Source organism: Lathyrus oleraceus, chromosome 1, assembly GCF_024323335.1.
Source record: "Lathyrus oleraceus cultivar Zhongwan6 chromosome 1, CAAS_Psat_ZW6_1.0, whole genome shotgun sequence".
Classification (NCBI taxonomy): domain Eukaryota; kingdom Viridiplantae; phylum Streptophyta; class Magnoliopsida; order Fabales; family Fabaceae; genus Lathyrus; species Lathyrus oleraceus.
This window is the reverse complement of record NC_066579.1, coordinates 449,927,027-449,954,487: the sequence shown is the minus strand read 5'-3', so window position 1 is coordinate 449,954,487 and position 27,461 is coordinate 449,927,027. Positions and strand designations below refer to the sequence as shown.

At 32.0% G+C, this 27,461-nt stretch overlaps 2 protein-coding genes across 3 annotated transcripts; one reads left to right on the top strand and one right to left on the bottom strand.

Moving 5' to 3' along the window:
• The first annotated feature begins 11,228 nt into the window (after positions 1-11,228).
• On the top strand, positions 11,229-14,588 carry LOC127115251 (cation/H(+) antiporter 15). The gene is made up of 3 exons (XM_051046838.1): positions 11,229-11,456; positions 12,185-13,180; positions 13,293-14,588. The coding sequence occupies exons 1-3, from the start codon at positions 11,229-11,231 to the stop codon at positions 14,586-14,588; spliced, it is 2,520 nt and encodes an 839-aa protein (XP_050902795.1).
• Positions 14,589-14,822: 234 nt separating this feature from the next.
• LOC127082985 (equilibrative nucleotide transporter 3) lies at positions 14,823-17,952 on the bottom strand. Of its 2 annotated transcripts, XM_051023230.1 has the most exons (9): positions 17,787-17,924; positions 17,213-17,379; positions 16,947-17,015; positions 16,365-16,625; positions 16,120-16,263; positions 15,919-16,024; positions 15,650-15,825; positions 15,139-15,558; positions 14,823-15,047 (listed from the first exon to the last, which is right to left on the bottom strand). In XM_051023230.1, the coding sequence occupies exons 3-9, from the start codon at positions 17,004-17,006 to the stop codon at positions 14,937-14,939; spliced, it is 1,278 nt and encodes a 425-aa protein (XP_050879187.1). In that variant the 5' UTR covers positions 17,007-17,015; positions 17,213-17,379; positions 17,787-17,924; the 3' UTR covers positions 14,823-14,936. The 2 variants fall into 2 exon arrangements, with proteins under 2 accessions (XP_050879187.1, XP_050879178.1); XM_051023221.1 differs by lacking the exon at positions 17,213-17,379 and having other exon boundaries at positions 17,787-17,952.
• Positions 17,953-27,461: the final 9,509 nt, after the last annotated feature.

Sequence of the window (27,461 nt, the reverse complement as noted above, 5' to 3'; positions counted from 1 at the left end):
TCATATGTAAAACGAGTTTCTTTTATGTAATGTAATGTTATGAAGAAAGAGAAGAATACAATATCAAAGGAGGACAACCGTGAAGATCTTGCTTGGAGAAGCTTAGATCGTTATTTGGTTAGCTTAGGTTCTCTTATTGACTTGGGAGAACAATTGCGCTAGGGGCCATAACTGTTTCATTTTGTATGTATGTTGATGCATGTGAGAGACGATTTATATGATAAATAAGCCGGTGAGATCAGAATAATTGCAAATTCCCTCAAATTAAATATTAAGTTTATGCTTTCCAAGGTTTAGCACTCATCAAGACTAGTATTGAATAATGTAGGTTTCGACTATGCGAAATGCATGTTCTATATTAGTAAGATGCGATGGGAGAATTATAATATCCAATTGCTAAAACAATGGGTCAAACTTAACTAAACAAATTATAATAGGATTATATACGTTTAGAAGCAAGGGTTGGAAATGATCCATGTGATGGATTGGAATAAGGAGTTATTAACCCAACTAAAATATTCGAGAGTTTTATTAGATACAATTGGAAGGAGTTCCTACCTAAATAACCTAGTTTTGTGTAATCCGCCCACGCGGACTTAAAACAATGTGAAATATGGATCTCGGCCCACTAGAAAATCTTCCAACGGGATTTTTCGAATCAAATGGTGAGGGTAATTTGTTTTGAGTAAAATAGTGAGAGCATATTTAATTAAAAGCCTAATTAAATATGTTATTTTAGTGATACTTATATTTTCATTATTTCTCATGTAGATTACCATGACAACAAACACCTCTAATAACATTTTGCGATCAATCCTTGATAAGGAAAAATTGTCTTGGACAAATTTTCTGGATTGGCACCGAAATCTGAGGATTGTCCTCAAACATGATAGAAAGTTGTATGTCATGGAGAAACCTATTCCTGAAGAGGAACCTCCTAATTCTGCACCTAAGGCAGAAAGAAATGCTTATAAGAAGCATGTCGATGATGCCAATGAAACTGCTTGCCTCATGCTAGCTACAATGAACTCAGAGTTGCAAAAGCAACATGAGAACATGGCAGCGTTCGATATGATCGAACACCTGAAGATGCTCTATCAAGAGCAGGCAAGGCATGAAAGGTTTGAAGTTTCAAAATCCCTTTTTCAAGGCAAGTTTGTTGAGGGAGCACTTGTAGGTCCCCATGTGCTCAAGATGATTGGGTATGTGGAGAACCTTGAGAAGTTGATTTTTCCCCTCGGAAAGGAACTTGCGACTGATTTGATCTTGCAATCGTTGTCAGATAGCTTCAATCAATCTGTCCTTAATTTCTATATGAATGATATGGACAAATCTCTTCCTGAACTGCTAGCCATGTTAAGAACTGCTGAGCAGAATCTAAAGTCAAAAGGGAAGTCAATTCTGATGATCGGAAATGGAAAGAGACAGAACAAAAGACCCACCAAGCAGGGTGGTAAAGGGAAAGGCAAGGAAGTTGTCAAACCCAAACCCATAACTCCTACTTTGAAGCCTAGTGGAGGAATAGCAAAGGAATACACCTGCTTCCATTGCGGTAAGACCAGACACTGGAAGAGAAACTGCCAAAGTACCTGGAACATAAGAAGAATGGAGTAGAGACTTCAACTTCAGGTATTTTTGTTATTGAAATTAATTTATCTACTTCTGCATCATGGGTATTAGATACTGGATGCGGTTCTCACATTTGTACCAATGTGTAGGGGCTAAAAAGGAGTAGAGATTTGGCAAAAGATGAAGTTGACCTACGAGTTGGAAATGGAGCAAAGGTTGCTGCTTTAGCCGTGGGAACTTATGTATTGACTTTACCTAGTGGTTTAATAATTCAGTTAGAGAACTGTTATTTTTAGCAAGAATATTATTTCCGTTTCTTATTTAGACAAGTTTGGTTTTTCATTTATAATAAAGAACAATTGTTTCTCTATTTATTTGAATGATATATTCTATGCTACTGCACAAATGAATAATGGACTATATGTCCTTGATCTTGAAATGCCTATTTATAATATTAATACTAAAAAGATGAAACCTAATGAGTTAAATCCAACTTACCTTTGGCATTGTGGATTAGGCCACATAAATGAGAAATGCATTTCCAAACTCCATAAAGATGGACTCTTGGACTCTTTTGATTATGAATCATATGAGACATGCATATCTTGTTTAATTGGAAAGATGACAAAGTCTCCATTCACAAGAAAAGGTGAAAGAGTTAATGATCTTTTGGCCCTCATACATACTGATGTATGTGGACCATTAAACATACCAGCCAAAGGAGGTTTTTAGTACTTCATCATATTTATTGATGATTTCAATAGATATGGATATGGTTATGTCCAATAAGAAAGCAGTGTTAACTTAGTCAGTGTCACGCAGGATTATATGGTACACACCATTATTGTGTACCCTCTGTGTACCTCATAAATCAAAATATTTAATCTTCACCTTCTCATCTAAATCCAAATTTTCCTGTTCATCTTGTACATCCATAAATCTCTAGATCTATCATTAGCTGTCTAAAAACACGTTTAATTAAGATTTTCAGAAAATCTATTCAAACACTCTCATGAAGTCAAGAACACAAAAATGTCAAAATCATGTATCTGAAGTGTTTTAAACAAATGAATACACCACTAGAAGCATAATTTTCATGTAAGAGCATGATTCTATAATTAGTTTTTCATAAAACCTCATAACCAAGTCAGATCGAGCGTGTTTGTGTTCGACTTTAATGCCACCTTTTTGCTTCGATCTATCAAATTCACGACTTGTTTTGCAATTTTTAATACATATTTTAAATTATGGGGAAATAACGGTTCCAGCGGAATATAATTTGTGAATTAATATGTTGATTTGGTGATTTTCAGAATTTTTGTTCATAAGATTTAATTGAAGATGATGAACAGATCCATCTTGGCAAGGTTTAAATCAGGGTCACACCCCTTCTGAGCCTACTGTAGGTTTCTTCTGAAAATTCAATGAACCAACCATAACACAATGAAAAAGTCTTTAACGCAAGAGTCTTTAACACAGTGGGCATGTTACATGCAAGTTTTTGAAAATTTTAATTTTAGATTTTTTGTTTTAGACCATTTAAATCAAAATATAAACTATAAATGTATTGTAAATGGTAATTGTGATGTTTCTGGGTAGTTAATTGTTATTTTTGATGTTTAAATGGATATCAAACCGACAGGTTTCATGCTAGTATTACGGGTCTGAAACAGGGTTGAAGTGACCCGACTAAAGGTTGAGGATGATGATTAAGAATTTTTTTATTATAAACAAAACCAATATAATAATTCACCGTTAGATTAATCAAGAGAATGAGAATTATACACTCTCATGTAACATTGAATTTGTCATATATTAACTTTTTCAAGATGATCATTTATGCAACTTCACCATTTGGGTAACATTGATTCGCCATTAACTGGTTGATGAATTTAGAGATTTATTGTATTTTTCTAAGAATTGGGTAACATTTCAAAGTTGGGTAGCATTTCTAGGCTCTTTATTGAAATTCCTATGACCATCATTCAACAATTATAACGTTATTAACTTCATATAGTATTTTTGTATTGATCTTATGAAAAATTGAAGTCATCAAAATAACTTTTTTTTTGGTGAAGTCATAAATTTATTCAATCAGAACCTAATGTTACTTATTAAATGTCACACATGATTATATGGTGCACACCATTACTATGTACCTCATAGATCAAAATCTTTAATCTTCATCATCTCATCTAAATCTAGATTTGCAAGTTCATCTTGTACATCCATAAATATCTAGATCAATCATTAACGGTATGAAAACACATTTAATTAAGATTTTCGAAAAATTTGTTCAAAAACTCTCATGAACTCAAGTACCAAAAAATGTCAAAATCATGATTCTTAACTGATTCAAGAAAATGAATACACCATTAAAAGAAGAATTTCACCACGAACATGATTCTAAAATTAGTTTTTCATAAAACCTCATAACCAATTCGGGTCGAGCGTGTTTGTGTTCGATTCTCACACCATTTTTTTGCTTCAAATCTATCAAATTCACAACTTATTTTTCAATTTTGAATACATATTTTAAATTTTGATGAAATTTCGAGTCCAACGATATATAATTTGTGAATTAATTCGTTGATTTAGTGGTTTTTGGAATTTTTGTTCATAAGATTTCATTGAAGATGATGAGCACACTCATCTTGGCAAGGAATAAATCAGGGTCAAATCCATGTGGGTCTACTTTAGGTTTCTTCTGCAAATTCCATAAACCAACCATAAAATAGTGAAAAAGTCTTTAATGCATAAGTATTTAACCCGGTGGGCATGTAACATGCAAGTTTTTGAAAATTTTAATTATAGGTTTTTTATTTTAGGCCATTTGAATCAAAATTAAAATCACGAATGTATTGTAAATGGTATTTTATATGTTTAAATGGATATAAAATTGTTGGGTTTCATGCTGGTATTACGGGTTTGAATAAGGTTGAAGTGACTCGGCTAAAGGGGAAGATAATGATTAATAATTTTTTAATTATAAATAAAATAAAATTAAGAAGTCCACCGTTAGATTAATCAAAAGAATGAGAATTGTACACCCTCATGTAACACTGAATCTGTCCCCGAATGACTTTTTCAAAGCTGCCATTTGTGCAACTTCACCATTTGGGTAGAATTGATTGGCCATAACTGGTGGATGAATTTAGAGAGGTGTTCTATTTTCTAAGAAATGGGTAGAATTTCCAAGTTGGGTAGTATTGCCAAGCTCTTTATTATAATTCCTATGACCATCGTTTAACAATTATAATGTCATTAATTTCATATAATATTTTTGTATTGATCTTATGGAATATTCTAAGGTGAAGTCATCAAATTAAATTTTTTGGTGAAGTCATAAACTTTCCCAATAAGAAAGCACTGTTAACTTAGTCAATGTCACACATGATAATATGGTACACACCATTACTGTATTACTGTGTACCTCTGTGTACCTCATAGATCAAAATCTTTAATCTTCACCTTCTCATCTAAATCCAAAATTTCATGTTCATCTTGTGCATCCATAAATCTCTAGATCAATCATTAACGGTCTAAAAACACTTTTAATTAAGATTTTTGGAAAATGTGTTTAAAAACTCTCATGAACTCAAGAACACAAAAATGTCAAAATCATGTATCTGAATTGTTTTAAATAAATGAATACACAATTAGAAGCATAATTTCTCCACGAGCACGATTCTATAATTAGTTTTTCATAAAACCTCATAACTTAGTCGGATCGAGCGATTTGTGTTCGATTTTGACGCCACTTTTTTGCTTAGATCTATCAAATTTCACGAGTTGTTTTGCAATTTTTAATACATATTTTAAACTATGGTGAAATTACGGTTCCAACGCTATATAATTTGTGAATTAATATGTTGATTTGGTGATTTTAGGAATTTTTGTTCATAAGATTTAATTGAAGATGGTGAACAAACCCATTTTGGCAAGGTTTAAATCAGGGTCAGACCCCTTTTGAGTCTACCGTAGGTTTCTTCTAAAAATTCCATGAACCAACCATAACACAGTGAAAAAGTCTTTAATGCAAAAGTCTTTAACACAATGGGTATGTTACATGCAAGTTTTTCAAAAAATTTATCCAACTTTGAATCAAAATTAAAATTATAAATGTATTGTAAATGGTATTTATGATGTTTCTGGTAGTTAGTTGTTATTTTCGATGTTTAAATGGATATGTAATCGACGAGTTTCATGCTGGTATTACGGGTCTGAAACAGGGTTGAAGTGACTCGGCTTAAGGTTGAAAATGATGATTAATCAAGAGAATATGAATTATACACCCTCATGTAACATTGAACACGTCTTATATGACTTTTTCAAAACGGTCATTTATGCAACTTCACCATTTGGGTAGCATTGATTCACCATTAAATGGTTGATGAATTTAGAGATGTATTGTGTTTTTCTAAGAATTTGGTAGCATTTCAAAGTTGGGTAACATTTCTAGGCTTTTTATTATAATTTCTATGACCAGCGTTCAACAATTATAATGTTATTAACTTCATATAATATTTTTATATTGATCTTATGAAAAATTCTAAGGTGGTCAAAATAACTTTTTTGGTGAAGTCATAAAGTTATTCAATCAGAAACTAGTGTTGACTTATTAAATGTCACACAGGATTATATGGTGCACACCATTACTATGTACCTCATAGATCAAAATCTTTAATCTTCAGCATCTCATCTAAATCCATATTTGCATGTTCATCTTTTATATCCATAAATCTCTAGATCAATCATTGATTGCATGAAAACACATTTAATTAAGATTTTCAGCAAATCTGTTCAAAAATTCTCATGAACTCAAATACACAAAAATGTCAAAATCATGATTCTTAAGCGTTTCAAGCAAATGAATACACCATTAGAAGCATATTTCCACCATGAGAATGATTCTATAATTAGTTTTTCATAAAACCTCATAACTAATTCAGATCGAATGTGTTTATGTTCGATTTTCCCGCCTCTTTTTTGCTTCGATCTATCAAATTCACGACTTGTTTTGAAATTTTGAATACATATTTGAAATTGTCGTGAAATTCCGGTTTCAACGGTATATAATTTGTGAATTAATTCGTTGATTCGGTGATTTTTGGAATTTTTGTTCATAAGATCTAATTGAAGATGATGAGCACCCCCATCTTGGCAAAGGATTAAATCAGGGTCAAACCCATTGAGTCTAGTGTAGGTTTTTTCTACAAATACAAGAACCAACTATAACACAGTGAAAAAGTCTTTAATGCAAAAGTCTTTAACACAAAGAGCGTGTAACATGCAAGTTTTTGAAAATTTTAATTTTAGTTTTTTTAGACCATTTGAATCAAAATTAAAATCATAAAAATATTGTAAATGATATTTGTGATGTTTCTGGGTAGTTAATTCTTATTTTTGATGTTTAAATGGATATGAAACCGTCGAGTTTCATGCTGGTGTTACAGGTCTGGAATGAGATTGAATTGACCCGGCTAAACGTTGAAGATGATGATTAAGAATTTTTTTCATTATAAATAAAACAAAATTAAGAAGTTCATCCTTAGATTAATCAAAATTGAATCCGTCCTCAATTGACTTTTTCAAAGTGATCATTTGTACAACTTCACCAATTGGGTAGCATTGACTAACCATTAACTAGTGGATGAATTTAGAGATGTGTTGTATTTTTTCTAAGAATTGGGTAGCATTTCCAAGTTGGGTAACATTTCTAGGCACTTTATTATAATTCCGATGACCAGTGTTCAACAATTATAATGTTAATAACTTCATATAATATATTTGTATTGATCTTATGGAAAATTCTAAGGTGAAGTCATCAGATTAAGTTTTTTGGTGAAGTCATAAATTTGTTCAATCAGAAACTAGTGTTGACTTTAGTCAATGTCACGCAGGATTATATGGTGCACACCATTACTATGTACACTCTGTGTACCTCATAGATCAAAATCTTTAATTTTCATCTTCTCATATAAATCTAGATTTTCATGTTCATCTTGTACATCCACAAATCTCTAGATCAATCATTAACTGCCTGAAAACACATTTAATTAAGATTTTCAAAAAATCTATTCAAAAACTCTCACAAACTCAAGAACACAAAAATGCCAAAATCACGTCTCTTAATTGTTTCAAGCAAATGAATACACCATTAGAAGAAGAATTTCATCATGAACACGATTCTATAATTAGGTTTTCATAAAACCTCATAACCAAGTTGGATCGAGCGTGTTTCTGTTTGATTTTCGTGCCACTTTTTTGCTTTTATCTATCAAATTCACTGTTTGTTTTGAAATTTTGAATACATAATTGAAATTATGGTGAAATTCCGATTTCAACGCTATATAACTTGTGAATTAATTCATCGATTTGGTGATTTTCTGAATTTTTGTTCATAAGATTTAATTGAGGATGATGAACACCCCCATCTTAGCAAGGTTTAAATCAGGGTAGAACCCATTGTGGGACTACTGTAGGTTTCTTCTTCAAATTACACGAACCAACCATAACACAGTGAAAAAGTCATTAATGCAAAAGTCTTTAACACAGTGGGCATAACATGCAAGTTTTTTAAAATTATAATTTTAGGTTTTTTGTTTTAGACCATTTGAATCAAAATTAAAATCCTAAATATATTGTAAATGGTATTTGTAATGTTTCTGGATAGTTAATTGTTATTTTCGATGTTTAAATGGATATGAAACCGTTGGGTTTCAGGTTGATGTTACGGGTCTGAAACAAGATTGAAGTGACCCGACTAAAGGTTGAAGATCATTATTAATTTTTTTTTAATTATAAATAAGTTCACCGTTAGATTAATCAAAAGAATGAGAAATCTACACCCTCTTGTAACACTGAATCTGTCCCCGAATGACTTTTTCAAAGCTACTCATTTGTGTAACTTCACCATTTGGGTAGCATTGATTGGCCATTAACTAGTGGATGAATTTAGGTTTTTTGTTTTAGATCATTTGAACCAAAATTAAAATCATAAATGTATTGTAAATGATATTTGTAATGTTTCTTGGTAGTTAATTATTATTTTCTATGTTTAAATGGATATGAAACCATCGAGTTTCATGCTAGTATTTCGGGTTTAAAACATGGTTGAAGTGACCTGACTAAAGGTTGAAGATGATGATTAGATTCTTTATTTTATTTTAAATAAAACAAAATTAAGAAGTTCATTGTTAGATTTATCAAAAGAATGAGAATTGTACATCCTCATGTAACACTAAATTCGTCCTCGAATGACTTTTTCAAAGCTGTCATTTGTGCAACTTCACCATTTGGGTAGCGTTGATTGGCCATTAACCGGTGGATGAATTTATATATGTGTTGTATTTTTTTTCTAAGAATTAGGTAGCATTTCAAAATTGGATAGCTTTTCTAGACTCTTTATTATAATTCCTGACCATCAATCGACAATTATAATGTTATTAACTTCATATAATATTTTTGTATTGATCTTATGAAAAATTCTAAGATGAAGTTATAATTAGGCGATGATGATGATTGTCATCTTATGAGTGGTATGTTGTATACAAATGAGTAGGTGTGAACATTTATGTTCAAATTTGAATTCAGATAGATCTAGGTTGGAGACATTGGGCTTAGGAGTGGAATTCTCGTGAAAAATTAGTAGAAAGTGTTGCAGGCTAATTTGATTCGAATCATAGGATTACATTGTGAATTTTGATTTTAATCATAGCCTCCAGGTGGCCTCTTCCTGATTTGATTCGAATCATGAAGGTATGTTCAAAATATTGTTTTCTTATAACTTGAGTTTTTTGACTCTATTTGAAAAGCGATTTGAAGCATTGTGAACTTAAAGCATAAGACTACCATATGGTAAGGGATTGGAAGGTTAAATATGTACTTGAAGCTCTGAATGTAATGTCTTCTTATGGTGACTCAAGTCGGTGTACTGTGATGAATTAGTGATTGGTGATGTAATGTTCGTATGATATTAATTATTTGTGAGATAATATATTGTGTTGCTTTATACTGATGGTGTTGCATGTTTATTGGTGAGTGTATATGGTGTTGCTTATATATTGATGGTGTATTATAAATATACATTATATGTTGAGTTATCATTATACGATGTGCAGGATTATGGTGAGATATGTGGTTCGGAGAGGAACCGTTGGTGATGATTTATTACATTTACATTGTTGTGGAATTTCATGCATCATGTATATCGGAGATAGGTGTGCGGACTTCGGTCCAATCGATGATGAGACTAAATCAGTAACATAACTGATGTCCAAAGATTGGTGATGAGACTAAATCTGTAATATAACATTGGTGATGAGATTGTTCATTAACATAACTCTGACATCCAATTAGAGTCGTTCGGATATGTAAGATTGGAGACATACTGTTCTGTTTATGTTATGTTCTCATTTGAGATGTTTGGAACTAGTTCATTATCCTTTGGTGTTGGGACTTTTTATGTTAAATGATGTTTTTATTTTGTTGTTTTAGTAAATGTGATATATTTTCGAATAAAATGTTTGATGAAGAATGTCTAAAATGTTACAATTGACTTCAATGATTCTATGGCTTGGAGAAATCACTTTAGAGCAATGTTCCTCGCTATGGCCCATATACCCACATTAGAAAGAGAACATAAGTAACCTTTCATAGCGAAAATCTACCTTCTCACTCCATTATTCTTGCTTCCATTATACATCCCTGACATTATAGGAGAATCAATCTTTATAGATTGACTATGGTTTTCACAATTACTATTTTATCCAGCATCTCATACATTTCAACTTCAATGACTTCACCCATCAATTCTCCTAGTTTCATCCCCATATGAGTAGTTTTACCATTAGAGAAATCACTAACCACTCCTTTTCCATTATTTTCAATAGAAATAATAAGTAATTTATAAAAATATAAAGTATAGAACACTAGTATCACTTATATACTTATTTGTGAATAATTTTATACCATTATCTCAAGTATAGTATAGGTGTATTTCACAATAAAACATTATTGTATAATTGATTGATCATATTTACTGAAAAAATATTTTAATATTGATTAAAACTTTCAATTAAAAAATAAAAACTAATCAACATCTACGTGATTGCGCCAATAATATTTCTACAATCAATTTAAACTTTTCTTTACATTCAATGAATATCAACTTGAACACTTATACACTCAAAAACATAAAATGTAAATTAAAAAAAATTAAAATAATATTTGTTCCAAATGGCTAACAATTAGATTAAAAAAATAATAACGTATTAGAGCAACTTTCCAAAAATAGTAAACTATAAATAAAATATTATGACTTTAGAATATTGTCTTCTTTAATTTGAATTCCATTTTGAATTTCTGGGCAGGAAAACATCAACGCTATCCTGCCTTTATCCATTTGATTTTGTTAATTCCTTTTCGAAATTAAGAACACAAGTCATTGATTCCTTCACCTTTTTTTCACCAAATTCATCATGAAATAAAACATTTTAGAAAAAAAGGTAAGGAAACAAATGAATCAATGAATACCCATTGGGATTGTGATCATCATAACAAAAAGTTAAAAGCTAGATTTTGGTGATCACCATTAATACTTGTGTTCTTAATTTGATATTATCGTTGTTGTTGTTTATTTATTAATTTGGTGCAAAATGGATAACACAACAACAATGTTAGCATCATCAAATGTTTCGGAGAGTACATTGATTTGTTATACACCAACCATGACAACAACAAATGGTGTATGGCAAGGAGATAACCCTTTAGATTTTTCTATCCCTGTCTTCATTTTGCAATTAACCTTAATTGTTGTTGCCACACGTTTATTTGTTTTCATCCTCAAACCCTTTCACCAACCTCGTGTCATTGCTGAAATCTTGGTAACTTCTCTCCCCCACTTTTTTTCTTAATTATTATATGCATGTATATGAGCTTTTATTTATTTAACTATTATTATTATTATTATTATTACATAGTACTCCCTATAGTATGATCAAACACATCATTTTTTGTTGATTCAACTATCTCTTATATTTATGATTGGAGTGTCTGTGTACTATATAATTACCACAAATTATGTTATTTTGTTTTTATTTTTGTATAGAGTTAGTTCATGATTTTAAATAGCAGTTGCGGTCATGTATTTGCTACGATGCACATTGTCGTAATGTTAAGATTTTTTATTACATCAGAAGTAAATTGAGTTTTAAGATTTAGAAATATTGAGTTTTGATGAAAATAGTTAAAGAAACATCTATCTGATATGGTTTCTAATGCTATTTGAAGAAACATTTATCAGATATGGTTTATAATGCGATTGTTGGTTCCATGTGGTTTACACTGCAATTGCGGTTCCATGTGATTGCAGAAACAACTGCATCATTAATATTGTGACTGCAATTGTCGTTTCAGACAATAATTTTAAACCATAAGTTAGTTACATTAGTTCTTGATGTTTGAATCTTGAATCTCTTGTTTAGTATTCGTTTCATGTTTCTCATCTCACTAACTAAGTTGTCTACATCAGGTTCATTTTATTGTGATACTATGTAGATGTAGTGCAAAAATGTGTTCATTTGTTTGATTTCGAATATTATGTTATTGACAGGGTGGATTGTTTTTGGGGCCATCAGTTCTTGGTAAATATGAAACTTTTGCGAATATTGTATTTCCTCTAAAAAGTGCAATGGTGTTAGAAACAATGGCGAATATCGGGTTGATATACTTTTTGTTCCTAATTGGATTAGAAATGGACATGTCTATTGTGTATCGCACGGGGAGAAAGGCGCTGTCCATTGCGGTTGCTGGCATGATATTTCCGTTTATTGTTGGTATTGGACTATCCTTTGCTTTGAATGATAGACACGAAAGTGTAAATAAATTCAGCTATGATCTCTATCTCGGTATTGTTGTATCGGCTACCTCATTTCCCGTTCTCGCGCGAATGCTTGCCGAGCTCAAACTCATCAACACCGAGTTAGGAAAGCTTGCCCTTTCAACTTCCCTCATCAATGATATGTGTGCATGGGTTTTACTAGCTCTAGCTATTGCTTTATCAGAACAAAACTCGACAACTATGGCTTCGGTTTGGGTTGTATTGTCGAATATTTTCTTTGTGTCTTTTTGTTTTCTCGTTGTTAGGCCAGCAGTGACTTGGTTGATCAAGAAAACTCCCGAAGGAAGACCGTTTAGCGAGTTCCAAATATGTGTTGTACTCGTTGGTGTTATGGTCTCGGCTTTCATTACAGATGTTATTGGAACACATTCGATTTTCGGAGCTTTTGTTTATGGATTAGTGATTCCGAATGGTCCACTTGGAGCTGCTATAATAGAAAAGCTCGAAGACTTTGTTTCGGGGCTTTTAATACCGCTTTTCTACGCTATTAGTGGACTTAAGACTAACATTACCTTAACGCAGGGAAGTCGTTCTTGTGCATTTATATTCACGATCGTTCCTCTCGCTTGTTTTGGAAAGATCCTCGGGACTCTTATTGTTTCAATCCTTTTCGAGATACCAACTCGTGATGGCATTGTTCTTGGTTTAGTTATGAACACCAAAGGTCTTATTGAAATGATTGTGCTAAATATTGGAAGGGAACAAAAGGTAAACCAACTCACTTTTAGTACCATATACATATATTGAGAATAATTTTGATTTTATGGATCAAACTATTATGATCCAACTGCGCTTATTGTGATATGTGATATTGTTGCAGGTATTGGGTGATGAAATATTTTCGATTATGATTATTTTTACACTTATAATGACAGCAATAATTTCACCAATTGTGACACTAATTTATAAGCCACGAAAAATGCTTATGCCTTACAAAAAGAAGACAATGCAAAGTTCAAGAGTTGATGCAGAGTTAAGGGTTTTGGTGTGCATTCATGCTCCTAGAAATGTTCCAACAATCATCAACCTCCTTGAAGCAACACGCCCGAAGAAAAGGTCTCCAATATGTGCTTATGTTCTCCATTTGGTCGAACTCACGGGTCGAGCTTCGGCCATGCTTGTTGTCCACGCCACTAGACAATCAGGAGGTCCAGCACTCAACAAAACACAAGCGCAAACTGAACACATCGTCACTGCATTTCGAAACTTCGAGGAACATGTTAGTTATGTCACAGTCCAACCTTTGACGGCGGTTTCCCCTTACTCTACCATGCATGAAGATATATGCAATGCGGCGGAGGAAAAAAGGGTAGCCATCATTATCATTCCTTTCCATAAAAAACAAACGGTTGACGGAGACATGCTAGAAACAAATCCCGCATTGAGAATGGTGAACCATAACTTATTACAAACCGCTCCTTGTTCGGTCGGGATACTTGTCGATAGAGGCCTTAATGGATCCAATCCTTTAATTTCAAATCAAGCATCTCATCAGGTGGCCGTGTTATTCTTCGGTGGATCGGATGATAGGGAAGCATTATCGTACGGATGGAGAATGTCAAGGCATCCAAATGTTAATCTCACCGTGATGCATTTCATTCAAAGAAAAGATGAAACTCAAACACTAAAGCCCGACAATGATCGGTTAGACGATCAAAGACGTTTAATTTCAAACAAACTAGACGAAGAGTGCATAAACGAGATGAAAATGATAGTTGCAAACGACGATTCAATGAGTTACATAGAGAAAGTCGTGAGTAACGGAGAAGAAACCGTTGCAGCGATAAGAGGAATGAACAATGTCAATGATCTCTTCATAGTTGGTCGAGGTCAGGGAAACTCAGTATCAACATTAACCGAAGGGTTAACGGATTGGAGCGAGTGTCCCGAGTTAGGAGCCATCGGAGATTTGTTAGCTTCTTCCGACTTCGAAACAACGGCTTCCGTGCTTGTCATGAATCAATATGTTGCACAAGGACTAGATGGAGAGGACATTTTTGTAGGTGAAAGACCATGGCAATCATGTGATGATTTTAATAACTTGAGACAACAATATAGGGGAAGATATACAACAGGGCCAATGGGGGCAAATACTCAAACATCTCAATTTTTATAAACTAGTGTTTTTTCCATAGTCTTACAATATTCTCTTTTGTAGTAACATGAATAGAACATCATTGTTTTCAATTTTATTATGATGATAGTTTGTGTTATTGCATGAGAAATGCTTGACATAATTGATTAAGCAGATTAAACAGTTTAAAGACTAATAATGATTAGTGTAAATAAATTAAACTATCCATCAATCATAAAAATCAACTCATATATGGCTCTTAAAAAAATCTAAAAATTAATAATAATCTAACAATAATGATTTTTTTAATACCATAAAAAAACTTTACAGAGAAAGTTCATACTAATTAAATCTAAATCAATAAAAAAAACTGTAATTTAAACATTTTGTTTAGAAAGAATCTTTGCCTATGATCCACAACCAGCCAAGAGTACCACCAGCAAATATTCCACATAAAAGACAAATCACCAGCATATTCCCCAAAGCATTTTGCTCAGGAGCCTGCAACAAAAAATAATACATTTAATGAAAAAAATACTTTAAATAATTAAATAATTATAATTTATTAGTTAAATAACTAGTATAAACTTGCCTTGTAACCTCTTGGTGCAAGTGTGAAAACACAAACGGTTAAATAACCGTTTGTGAGTCCTAAGAATGAGGTGAGAAATATCATCCATCCTTGATCGCCATATTTTGCGGTGAAATAAAATGCCGGAATCAACAAGAATCTCGAAAGGATTGCTATTAGTAAACCCTTTCTTGATTCTAACTTCAACCATTGCACAAGTGGAATGTATCTTGCTATCAAATCCAATACATTATACATAACAATCAAAACAATTGGATACCATGTGCCTAATTGATGTTCTCCAGTGTTTTCGTATAAAAATCCGGGGAAGATCGATAGTGTTATGACGTATATGAGAAACAAATCAGCTGCATAATCAATGTTTGCGAGAAATAGTTGTTTGTTGCTAAGCCGGTCCACTTGTTTATCGTCGTGTTCGGCCTACAGATGTTTCGAAATTTATCATGACATAATCGAAAAGATGATTCTGCAAGACTAATGAGTTAGTATTATTTTGGTGTAGATGTCTTACTTGATCATTAGTCTTTGTTTTAATGCCTGCAGCTGCTAAGTCGGCTGCAACAGTTTTCGATCCCTCTGAGGCCGCTTTCGCGCGATAATATTTAACTATAGGTAATTTGGTGAAGTAGATTGCATAGAGAAAAATACATAGAAACTCGATTAATGTTGAGATCGCAAAGAATAGTACTGCAAAGAAAACAAGTATTAATAAGAAAATAATGTCGCAACAAAATCAACTAAAAAGGCGAAGAGACGAGAAGATTGTAAAGAGTAACATACTCGCTCCTTTGCGAAGTCCATTGCTAGATTTTTCGAAAGCTAGCTTAGTTAGCACTCGGAGTAATGAAATTAGAGCACCTGATGCTGCCAAACCAGCAAGGTAAGACTGCATAATGTTAACAATATTACGCATTACGGACAAATTTAACTAGACAAACGATACTATAAATCGAATTCAAACAAGTTATGTGAAAGACAAACCTGCACGAACTCCGGACACATAAAATAGAGATCTCCAACCATACCACCTTCGACAAAAGCATCAGCAACTCCGAAACAAGCCGATAGAAAACATATAACAAGATAAGGTCCAATTCCACCTTTGCCTGATGTTGCAAGATCCAACTGTCGTAACCGATTATGGAAATCGGTCATATATACGTTAAAAATCAGATACTAGAGAGAGAGAAAAATTAAAACATGGAATTTGAAAGTGGTTTACTTACGATGAGAATCAAGAAAGTGGCGACAAAGAAGAGTATGAATCCAACCACGTTCCGGAGTCGAGTATTGATCTTGGACTCATAGTGTGTCATTACTATCAATGTTCCAATTGCAAATGGTTGATAAACCAAGGTAAGTACTCTTGAAGGATGATATTTTGGGAACAATTGGTAATAGTAATCTCCTATGGTTAAAATACTGTTCCATGAAACTAGAGAACCAAGTCCAAGAATGAAACAAACTGCCATTGCTCTGTTTTTACCCTGTTTTCATCAATTGAAATGAAATATTTACATCAAATCTATATAGTAAGGTGTTTAATAAGATTGGACACCTGTGAAGCACCCATACGGACACCAAACACATGTAATCAATGTCTATGTAGTGTCACCCATTAACGGACAACAGACATATGTAATCAATTTCTATATTGTGTAAGTGTCGCACTGAACTTATTCAGACACCTGACATGTATAATTAGTGTAGTGTAGCGGTTGTGTCAATGTCGTCTTTCTTCAGATGTGTCTGTGCTATAAAGTGATCAAGTGATCAGACATGTCTGTGCTAGAAAGTGAGACACTTACCCCAGGTTTTCTTGGCTCTCCGGTGCCATTGCTAGTTATAGTATCGTCGTCCATGAGCATTTTACTCCACTAACAAAAAATAAGGTTTGTTAGAATTTTAAAATAAAATAGGTCTAAGAGGATATGAACAAACCCTATTTTCACCAAAAAAACCACTTCAATGATTTATGAATAATAAATACAAAAATGAATAAAGTGAGAAGAAAATAAGAATGATAGTATGGTAGCAAGCAAGCATATAGTAAAAGAGAAGTTTTCATATTAACCTTAAGATGAGAGTGAGAGAGGATGAAGACAATGTTTGCTCTATAGATCCAATCATTTGAGGTTGTTTCATTTGAAAATTAATGTTCATTTTATAGTATTGATGATGTCTGCATAACCTCGTAACATGATTAGGCACAGATCTGGTTTCTGTATTAATCATCACCATCTGCATAACCTCGTAACAACGTTGTTGTTATTCTCAACGTGACGTAGACCCATTGCAACCCTAATTATTATTATTATTATTATTATTAATTATTATTATTATTTATTTTTTATTAACATAAATAAATATAAAAATAATTTACACAAACTTCATATAATAATCTATAGTTTATTTATTTATTTATTTCACATGGTGCTATGCTATTTATGAAGACAAAAGAATGATGCATCACAGAAACAAAGAGAATGTGCAATTAGGTGAATCTGATAAATAAACTTATAGAGAGAAAAAAAAAAGCAGAAAGTGGAGAGTTTTCATGGAGTAAACAAAAAAGATTAAAAAAATGTGAAAAGTAACAGTTATTATATTAAAGTGATAATAATATAAGCACACAAAAAAATACTAACCAGTAATTGTTGTGTAATTGAGTAGATTTTGGACTCTGTGGCTGCTAAGTGTTCATGTTTTGTTGGAAGTGAAGAGACGACGAATAGTAGGATGAGTTAATGACTTTTATAATTCAATTCCAAGATCCAATACTTATGTCAATAATAGGGGTCATTCTATATTGACTCAATATGAGCTGTCATTGATTCTAATCTTAATAATACTCCTTTTTCCTTTTATATAATAATATTCTATTTCTAATTTTTGAGATATTTTCTTTAATAAGCCAAAAATTAATTCAAAAGAGATTTTCTGGGATATTCTTTTACAGTATTATTTTTCGGATATGACATGTTATTGCGGAAAGTATTTCAAAGAAAAGGTTTTCCAACTTTGTTTTCTTTTGCATCCACGGTCAAGTTGGTTACATTCATTAAATGCTTTTACATCTCTTTTTAGTTTTGTACAAGCTTTCACACCTTTCTATAGTATCTTTGGATTTAATTTTGACAAGAATTTCTCATATTCTGAATTCATACGGGTAAGTCGTCTTTGAATAAATATCATATTTTTGAATAGGGTTATAAAAAGACAAGTTTAGATTCCTCTTATAAAAACTCATAAAATAATTTTAGATCGACCCACATTAAAGTGAAACCAAAGTATGAAAATCTTAAAAATTTATTTTTATTAATGTTTGTATTCACAAAAATCTATAAAAATTACATAGTTATTGAGAACCAACACATGAAAAGATGTAAAGGAAAAACATATATTTCTTACCTGTCAAATCCATTTTGTCACTATCATACATCTGTGTAAATTCATATCTATGAATTTTATGATTTATATTGATATTTATTGATAGTAATAAATATTATTATTTAAATAAATAAAAATATTTATTTGAGAAAAAATTTATATTATTAGATATACTGATATTTCTTTTAATTTTAAATCTAACACAAAATATTATTAATAATTAATAATAATAATAATAATATATAAGATTTTTTTATTACTGTTTACTAAATAAGTATAACCTGGATTAAATAATAATAACAATAATAATAATAATAGTTTAGATTCAACAAAAATAATTTTTAAATAAATTTGATAATTATTACACGTATTAAGAAAAGTAGACAATATTTAGTATTAGTTTTAATAAGATTAATTACTTTTTATACTCATTTTCTGTAACTACTTTTTTAATAAAATATTATTATTATCATCAAAAAATTATTAAAAAGATATTAACATTTATTAAAAATGATAAATAATAATAAAAAATGTTCATACAAAATAAAACGATCCTCTTGTGTGATTTGAATATTCCATCTTATATATATTACTAAAAAACTATATTTCAAATTTATTAAACAAACAATGTTTAATTAAAGTTAGGAGATTGTATTATTAATGTTTTAGTTGAATTAAATAGGTGCCAGTTGTTGGTTTAGAATTCAACTTTCACAAACAACATTTTTTTTATAGATACTAGCGTTCAGACGGGAACGGGCACGCCCGTCTGTCTGCTTTTTTTAATGTGCACAACAGAGAAAAATAAATATTTATTTTTCTTTTTATGAAGTTTCTATGGTAGGTCGCATTAAAAATAACATTATTACATTTTGAAATTGGTAAATAAAGATATTCAAAATTATATTGAAGCATGCAAGGTAATATTGATATTGTGTAATCAATTATGTTCTTTAAGAGGAATGTCAAATATGAAATCTCTATTCGAAGTATTTTCTTTTTCCCTGCAATTGTTTTCCGTAGTAAAGAAAAAATGTAAGACTCTTAAATTATAATTTTTTAAGAGAAAAAGATAGTAAAATTAATAGTAAGTAGTGTAATCAAGTTTTTGTTTATCTTATAAAGATTCGAATCAATTCTCCGTACATCCCTTTATCAATGCGCTGTTGAGATTTAAAAAACTACAAATACACGACGAAATATCATATCATCAAAGAAATACATTCAGAACATTTGACTCGTTTGAAAATAATATGGTTTGTCGCGACACAAATAATACCTGGAGAATGGAGATACTTTGTTTTAGTCTAGATTTGATAGAAATTATGATTTGTTTATGAATTACCTGGATTTCTGGTAAATAAGGAACACAATAGACTTAGTAAATATATATGGTTTTATTTACATAAACCACAAATAGCAGTTAAATTCATGCATTCAAAAATAGTCTAGAGTAAAAATATTGTTAAATGAATTAAATAAAAATATCTCCATCCTTTGAGATATTATTTCTCTTTTCACCATTTTCCAAACTTGTGTTTTATCTGTTATCACTGTGGAGCTCCAACCGATAGAGTAAATTTTCAAACGTTTGATCTGTTTCAATAAGGATGATAAAAATGTTAGTGAAAGAGTGATGAAAATGCAAGAAACAATTTTTTATACGTATTGCGGAAAAGGTAAATACACCTTATTGTCGAGTTTTCCGATGGATGAAATACTTTGTTCATCCTTCCATGTGTTGCATTTATCTTCAAATCTAGCACAATCAAACCACATCTTCCTTAAGAGATCTTTAGTTGACCACTTCTATTTCTCTTTTCTCTTTCTTATATACTAAAAATTCATTACTATGGAGATATTTTTGAATAAAACATGTCACAATCAAAACTCATAAATTCGATGATTTATTGGGTATATCCGAGTAAAATTAACGAGTATTTAATTATTATTAATTCACATATATATATTTGATGAAACTCGTACATGTGAGTATTTGTACCCATTAATAATTGTTAACGTTATTAGGATTAAATATGTTTGTTGTCTTCAAAATATCTCAAACTTCACTTTAAGTCCCTCGTAAATTTTTCTTCAAAGAATTATCCTCCTAATATTTTTCGTCCACATTTTTGCTCCCTCATGTCAACATCCATTAAGAGAACCTAGCGTGACATGTCACGTGGAAGTTTTTGGTTACTGGGTGTACATGTGGCATTGATAGTATGACAAATATACTGACGTGACATGTCACCAATACTACAAATAATGCTTTTAACGTCACACACGAAAGAGATGTAACCTCAGTGACTGAAGCGACGTAACGAATGACGACATGAAAAGATGTCACTTAACACCTCAGTTAATAAAAAACTGAGGGGTAAAATTATATGATCATGGGTTTGAACCTCAGCATCTGCATTTTTATTATTTACAAAGCTTGATGGCGCGCCAAATATAAAATCTCAGTTTTGTTTAAAAATTGAGGTAATAGTCATATATTATTACACCGGTTTTATTTAAAAATCGACGGGTGATTTTTTTTTTATATTTTCTTTTGTATCTTAATTATAGAATCATATCACATAATACATAATCATATTTTGCAGATTTCTGAAACATAAACACTGTACCTGCATTACAAAACCATATCAAGGAAGAACAATAGTTTACACCAAATGCAAAGTCAAAATTGGACAAACCTTATAATTTTACAACAAAACTAAATCAAATGATTAATCAACAAAAGTAATTACCAAAATAGAAAGTCTTGTATGATGTCCAAAAGTTTTATGCTAAGATTTATAATCGGTCGTTAAACACCTATAATTTGAACAACAATTTAAACCAATTAGGATAATAAAAAAAATTAAATCTTTAGTAAAATGAATAAAAAAGAATAAAATGAATAATTATAAATTACTAAGTGATGTAAAACATTTACTTATTAGTTTTCTCATATTCTCTCTTTATGATCACGACGAATAGCATCCACATCTGAATCATTTTCTTTAGAGGATTGACATATATGTGCTGCGAAATAAGGGGTATCGTAGTTAAAATTTTGATTTTCATCAAGAAGATATTTTCCTTGAAGTACAATTGACCATCTAGTATTAGAAGGATCAGTGACATAAAAAAACTTGTTTCGTTTGGGTTTCCATGATGAATGGTTTGTTCTTATAAGTTGTCTTTCGAAGATCAAACCGTGTGAATCTTAATTCATCGGTTTCTACACCAGTGTCACTGTCAATCCACTTGCACATAAATAAAGACACTTTAAAATAAACATAATCAATCTCCATAATCTACTCAATGAACCTAAAGTATGCTCTAGATACTAGTATATGATTGTTATCTTTGACACTAGAGAAGTACATGGATTCAACTTCAACCATAACCCCACTATTTTGTATAGTACTACGATCATCCTTTGATTTTGTATAGAATGAATATCAATTAATGTCATATGCACTACAAGTAATTACGTTAAACTTAGGTATATGTGACAATCATTTAATTGTCTCTGATGCACAAATAATATTTTTAGAAACACTTTCATTAAACCAAGTTATGAATGTTTTGTTATGCTCTGTCAACAACCATTTTTCATTCATATGGAGATATTTTTCCTTTATAAGACTTTTGTGAGCGGTCAAGTAAGGTTCAACTTCAGTCAGGTTATTCAATATATACAAATGTGTTTGAAGAACTACATCTCGACTAAAAGTTTTAGCATTTAAACCTTGAGTACCTCTACGAACGAGACTCGGGAATTCCTATAGACAGGGACGGGGGCCAGAAAATTTGAGTTGTGGGGTCAATATAAATATAACATTTCATTTTTCAAAAATATATACATTATAATTGTTCTCGACGATTTTTCATGTTACGGAAATATTGAATGATTTTTTCATTTTCAACATAAAAAAAAATCTCTTAATGTAAGTAATTAAGCAATCATTTAACCATTCATCACTCTTAATGAAAGAAAAGTAACAAAAAAAAGGGATACAGAAAGCAATTTCCTTGTAATTGGAAAGAGTCACCAAGAATTAATAGAAATAAGAAAAGAAAAGTTAATTTTTTTAATTTTATTTAAAACATTTATTTTATTTATTATATAAAATTAATCTTTTTTTTAAAAGGCAAGCAAACAATTGAATATTTTAAATGTAATAGGGTTATAGATGTGTGTTAGGAACTAAATTATACATTATTATTTATTAAGTGGGGTCATAATAAAATTTTCTTTTAATTTTTAATACACTTACAATATTAATATATTATTTATAATATTAAATATGGAATGCGTGATCATTGTGGCGGGGGCACGGGTCCAGCCTTTCAATACACTAGCTTCATCCCTGCCTATAGTGTTAGGCTCTGACAAATACATTGCACAAAACTCAATAGCTTCTTCTTTGATGTACCTTTCAACGATAGAAACTTTCGTCCAATGATAGTTTTTTGTATACCCTTTGAAGATCTTCATGTCACTACGCCAAACAAGACCTTAGACAGCGCTTTTTTTAGCCTTAGACAGCGCTTTAAAGCGCTGTCTAAACCTCCGCTGCTAAAGGTTTAGACAGCGCTTTTTGAAATCTTAAAAGCGCTGTCTAAGCCCCCCCCTTAGACAGCGCTTTGGCCTAAAGCGCTTTCTAAGACCCTCCTATTTTAATTTTTTTAGGTATACCTTAGACAGCGCTTTTGGCAAAAGCGCTGTCTAAGGTATACCTAAAAAAATTAAAATAGGGGGGCTTAGACAGCGCTTTTTGAAAAGCGCTGTCTAAGCCCCCCTATTTTAATTTTTTTAGGTATACCTTAGACAGCGCTTTTGCCTAAAGCGCTTTCTAAGCCCCCCCTTAGACAGCGCTTTTTCCAAAAGCGCTGTCTAATGTATACGAAAATTTTTGTAGCTTTTGTTTTAAACCACATTTTTTCCAGGTTTATAAACCAGAATTTCTACCTGTTTTCAACCAGATTTTGACAGACAGAATCACATTTTATACATGCCATTTTGGCCTTTTTTCTACCAATTTTTGGCTAACAAATATATATATACCAATTCAAACCAATTTTGCCTTAAATGTATCAAAATATATACAAATTTATGTACACATTTACAAGTCATTACCTATACTACAAATTTATGTACACATTTACAAGTCATTACATATATTACAAGTATACTACAAAATTACACAAATTTATGAAAAAACTTTGAGCTCTATCATGAATTGACACCACTCCTCTTTGATTTCGTCCACTTGATCCTTTGTATAAAATGCACACTTGAATTCCTCAAAGTACTACATATGAAGCAAAAAATATTTTGAATTAATTCCAACTATTTAATTATATGAGATATGTGTAAATATAAAATTAACTCATAAGTTAGTAATACATACATCGGTGGGAATCACTAATCGGCCCAAAGCAAGAGTATCCCGCATAAACCTCAACACGAAATACCCGCAATCTATTTGATTACGTTGTTGAGGACACTACATGAAAAAAAAATATGGATTATAAATCCTAAGTTTTATCAAGTGTCATCACTAATATAATAAAAAATGTGGTAATTAAAAATATACCGCCACTTTAATCCATGTAATGCGGTTGGCGCCCCTCCTTGAGGTTTGGATATCTCGTTGGGCCCGAAAAGCTTGTAGGATGCTAATAAAATAAAAATGAAGCAATTAGAACAATTAACATAAACTAAGAAAAATTTTGAACATTCTCACTTACGTGTCAATTAGGCGCTTCATATCCGGGTATGTTGTCCAATCATTTCCTAACGAGTCAAGATAATACACAATTTCTCGGATAGGATTGATTGCGAGCAACAACCAATGTCCACTGTAATGATTAGGCAAATGTTAGATGGTAACTTGGAAAATAATTATAATATATGAATTTAGAATGAAATGCTAACCCGGTATTAAACGGTATAAAAAACAACTTCTCCGCATTTTTATTGTCATTGAGGATCCGAAGAACGTACTCCGTCACGGAATCCGGGTTATTTAAGATTGCACCTAAGTTGATGCTCGCTGGTGCTAAGAATCCGAATGACTCGTCCAAATCATTGGGGCGCATCATTTTGTCATACAAAAACCTAATATAAAAACATCATTAACACCTCTTTTGAAACATAAAGTAAACCGGATTAACATAAAGTAAACCGAATTAATAAAACAAAGTAGACCGGATTTACCTAATATATGTATTGACAACGTTGACGCCGATTTCTTCATGACCAAAAACTTGCATGAAGTCTTCATTACCAATCATTTGGTCGTGAGCAAAGCCGAAAATCCCTTCCTCCATATGTATAGTCCGAACACCTCCGGTCGGTATATCGGTCATCTCTATAAATGTCCTGAGGCACGACCTATACTTGGTGGTAGGTTTTTTCCTAGCTACGGTCTTCTTAGCACCAGAACTTTTTACCCGTGCGGAGGCGTTCTTAACCTCCTTTATTTGTTGTGCGGAGGCATTGCTAACCTCATTTTCTTGAACCTACATGTCATATAAATAGTTAGATCAAATTAAGAATGTAACAACTTCCATGAATATATGTCATATAATTGTATATTACCTCTTTTCTTGATTTGGATTTTGTGGGAGTCTATTTAACATAATCAAGGAAAATATGTAAGTAAAATTTTAAGCATAAATTTTAAACTTTGAATATACACATTAAAGTTAACATAAGTTTTAAGCATACCTCATATCCTACGCATATGAGGTTTGTCGGCCATGCAACAAACGAACCTACTGCTTCGTGCACCGTTGTTGCATCCGAATCATCGCTAGGATATGGTAATAATGCATTCGGGTCAACTGCAATATCAACTGATACCTTCAAACATCCAGCAGGGAGCTCTCTAGTGTGGAGTAATACTCCGCTAACGTTATGCACTTTTCCCTTGCCAACCATCCGATAGTGTGGTGACGACAAATACAGCTGACAATGGGAAATGCCCTAAAACCAATAATAACAAGAAATCGTTAATGTGTATATATGTCAAATACATAATTTAAGCAAACAGTTCAATTTAAGACAATTATATGTAATTACCTCTGGAATGTTCGGCTGAAAGGTACAGTTGATACTGTTTTTGTCCGAAGCATCTCTGTATACCGTTGAGGCGCTAGTCTCTCTTTCTCTCCTCAATGCATCAAGCTCAGCTTGCATGGCTTCCAATCTTGCATGAAGCTCCCGATTACTAGGAGCCTTTCCTTTTCTAACACTGAGGGAGGTCGGAGTGACTCCAAATCCCTTACCCCTCACCCGACCAGAATACTCAGGGACATCTAATGCCCGACTAAGTATGCTCTTAGTATCATCGGGAGATAGAGACTGAGATAGCTCCTCCTGAAAAATCAGATGAATACCGTATACTTGTCAAATATGTGTATAAAAATGTTATTCAATTAATGAAAAAATATTATACTTACACATTTCTGGTATACGTTTAAAACTTCTTCTTGTGGAACTCCAGATTTGCCCACACGGGCTTCCTTCCACAAAACATGTGCAGGAAGAGATGTTTCTGAACTTTCCTCCTTCTGCAGCTACACATTAAGTCATACAATTTGATCAGATAAAACTAATATATGATGAACAAATTTGTTTTCGCAATTTATAAATACTTACCATGGATTGTTCTAAGCGTCCATATCCGACACGTCCTTTTCGGTACGGATATGCGGGACTTGATGCTCTTTCCCGATTTGTAGCACTTATTCTTTGAAAAGTCGGGTCTTGTCTTTTGGATTTGAAAGTTTCCCATTCTTCAGCCGATATCAAACTTTCATATTTTCTAGGAAGCTCCGCATCCACAAAATTACCATCCGCATCCTTAAGGAACTTGGATGATAAAAATGTCCGAAACCCTCTAAGAAGCTTTCCGGCCAATTTCATGCAAAACCCTCTTCTTTCTTCTTCGATGTTAAAACATCGCTAAGAAAAACATACAGATTGATAGTTAGTATCGGTAATTGAAAAAAACATAATTGATACGGTATAATTAAGGCCCAAATGATTGTACCTTTATCTCACTCCAAATTTTTTCTTTGGACTCTTTCAACTCTTTATTTCTCCAATCATCACACGTAATGGGAATTTCATTCCTTACTAGTGCACCGATGAAACTAGTTAAGGTATGCCCATTAGGTTCTATAAGTTGTCCCTGGTTGTTCCAAGAGACATCTAGTATGATGCCTCGAGATCTTCCTTGGACCACCCTTCGCATTACTGTGATGCCTCTTCGGATTTCTTCTTCCGCGGATACTTTACTAACTTCCTCATGTTGGTCATCAGCCATGTCTAACCTGTAATAAACCAAGGAAACCATCAAATATCAAATATAACTTATAATCAAAACAATTGAAAACAAAAAAATAAAGAAATCATGCATTATCAGATATAACTTATAATCAAAGCAATTGAGTACAAAAATATAATGAAATCATGCATTACCACATATAACTTATAATCAAAACAAATGAAAACAAAAAATAAAGAAACCATGGATAATTTACCTAAGTCACTAACATCTCTTTCTTTTCTTTGTTGGAATATTAATCACTTGTTTCTTAGCAATGCGTACGGATGAATTGATCCAAATTCCCTCATTATGATCGTTTCTTATATATGACTCATCCGGTATAAGATCCTCAACTTCATCATTTCTATTCAACTCATTCCGTCTAATGCATGACTCATTCTCAACATCAATATCACATTGATCGACACCGCTATCATCAGTCACTTTGTTAGAGAAAAGCACTATAGACCATTTTGTACTCTTCGGGTCATTCACATAGAACACTTGTTTAGCTTGAGATGCTAGAATAAAAGGTTCATCTTTGTACCCCACCCTAGTAAGATCAACTTGCAAAAATCCAGACTTATCCATTCG

Bases quoted from the DNA above. Each gene is read 5' to 3' on its own strand.
- LOC127115251 (XM_051046838.1), top strand. From the start codon at position 11,229: ATGGATAACACAACAACAATGTTAGCATCATCAAATGTTTCGGAGAGT. The intron at 11,457-12,184 runs GTAACTTCTCTC...TGTTATTGACAG, and splicing joins GTGTCATTGCTGAAATCTTG to GGTGGATTGTTTTTGGGGCC. The intron at 13,181-13,292 runs GTAAACCAACTC...ATATTGTTGCAG, and splicing joins ATATTGGAAGGGAACAAAAG to GTATTGGGTGATGAAATATT.
- LOC127082985 (XM_051023221.1), bottom strand. From the start codon at position 17,006: ATGCTCATGGACGACGATACTATAACTAGCAATGGCACCGGAGAGCCA. The intron at 16,626-16,946 runs GTAAGTGTCTCA...TGATGAAAACAG, and splicing joins GAGAGCCAAGAAAACCTGGG to GGTAAAAACAGAGCAATGGC. The intron at 16,264-16,364 runs GTAAGTAAACCA...CGGTTACGACAG, and splicing joins CCACTTTCTTGATTCTCATC to TTGGATCTTGCAACATCAGG.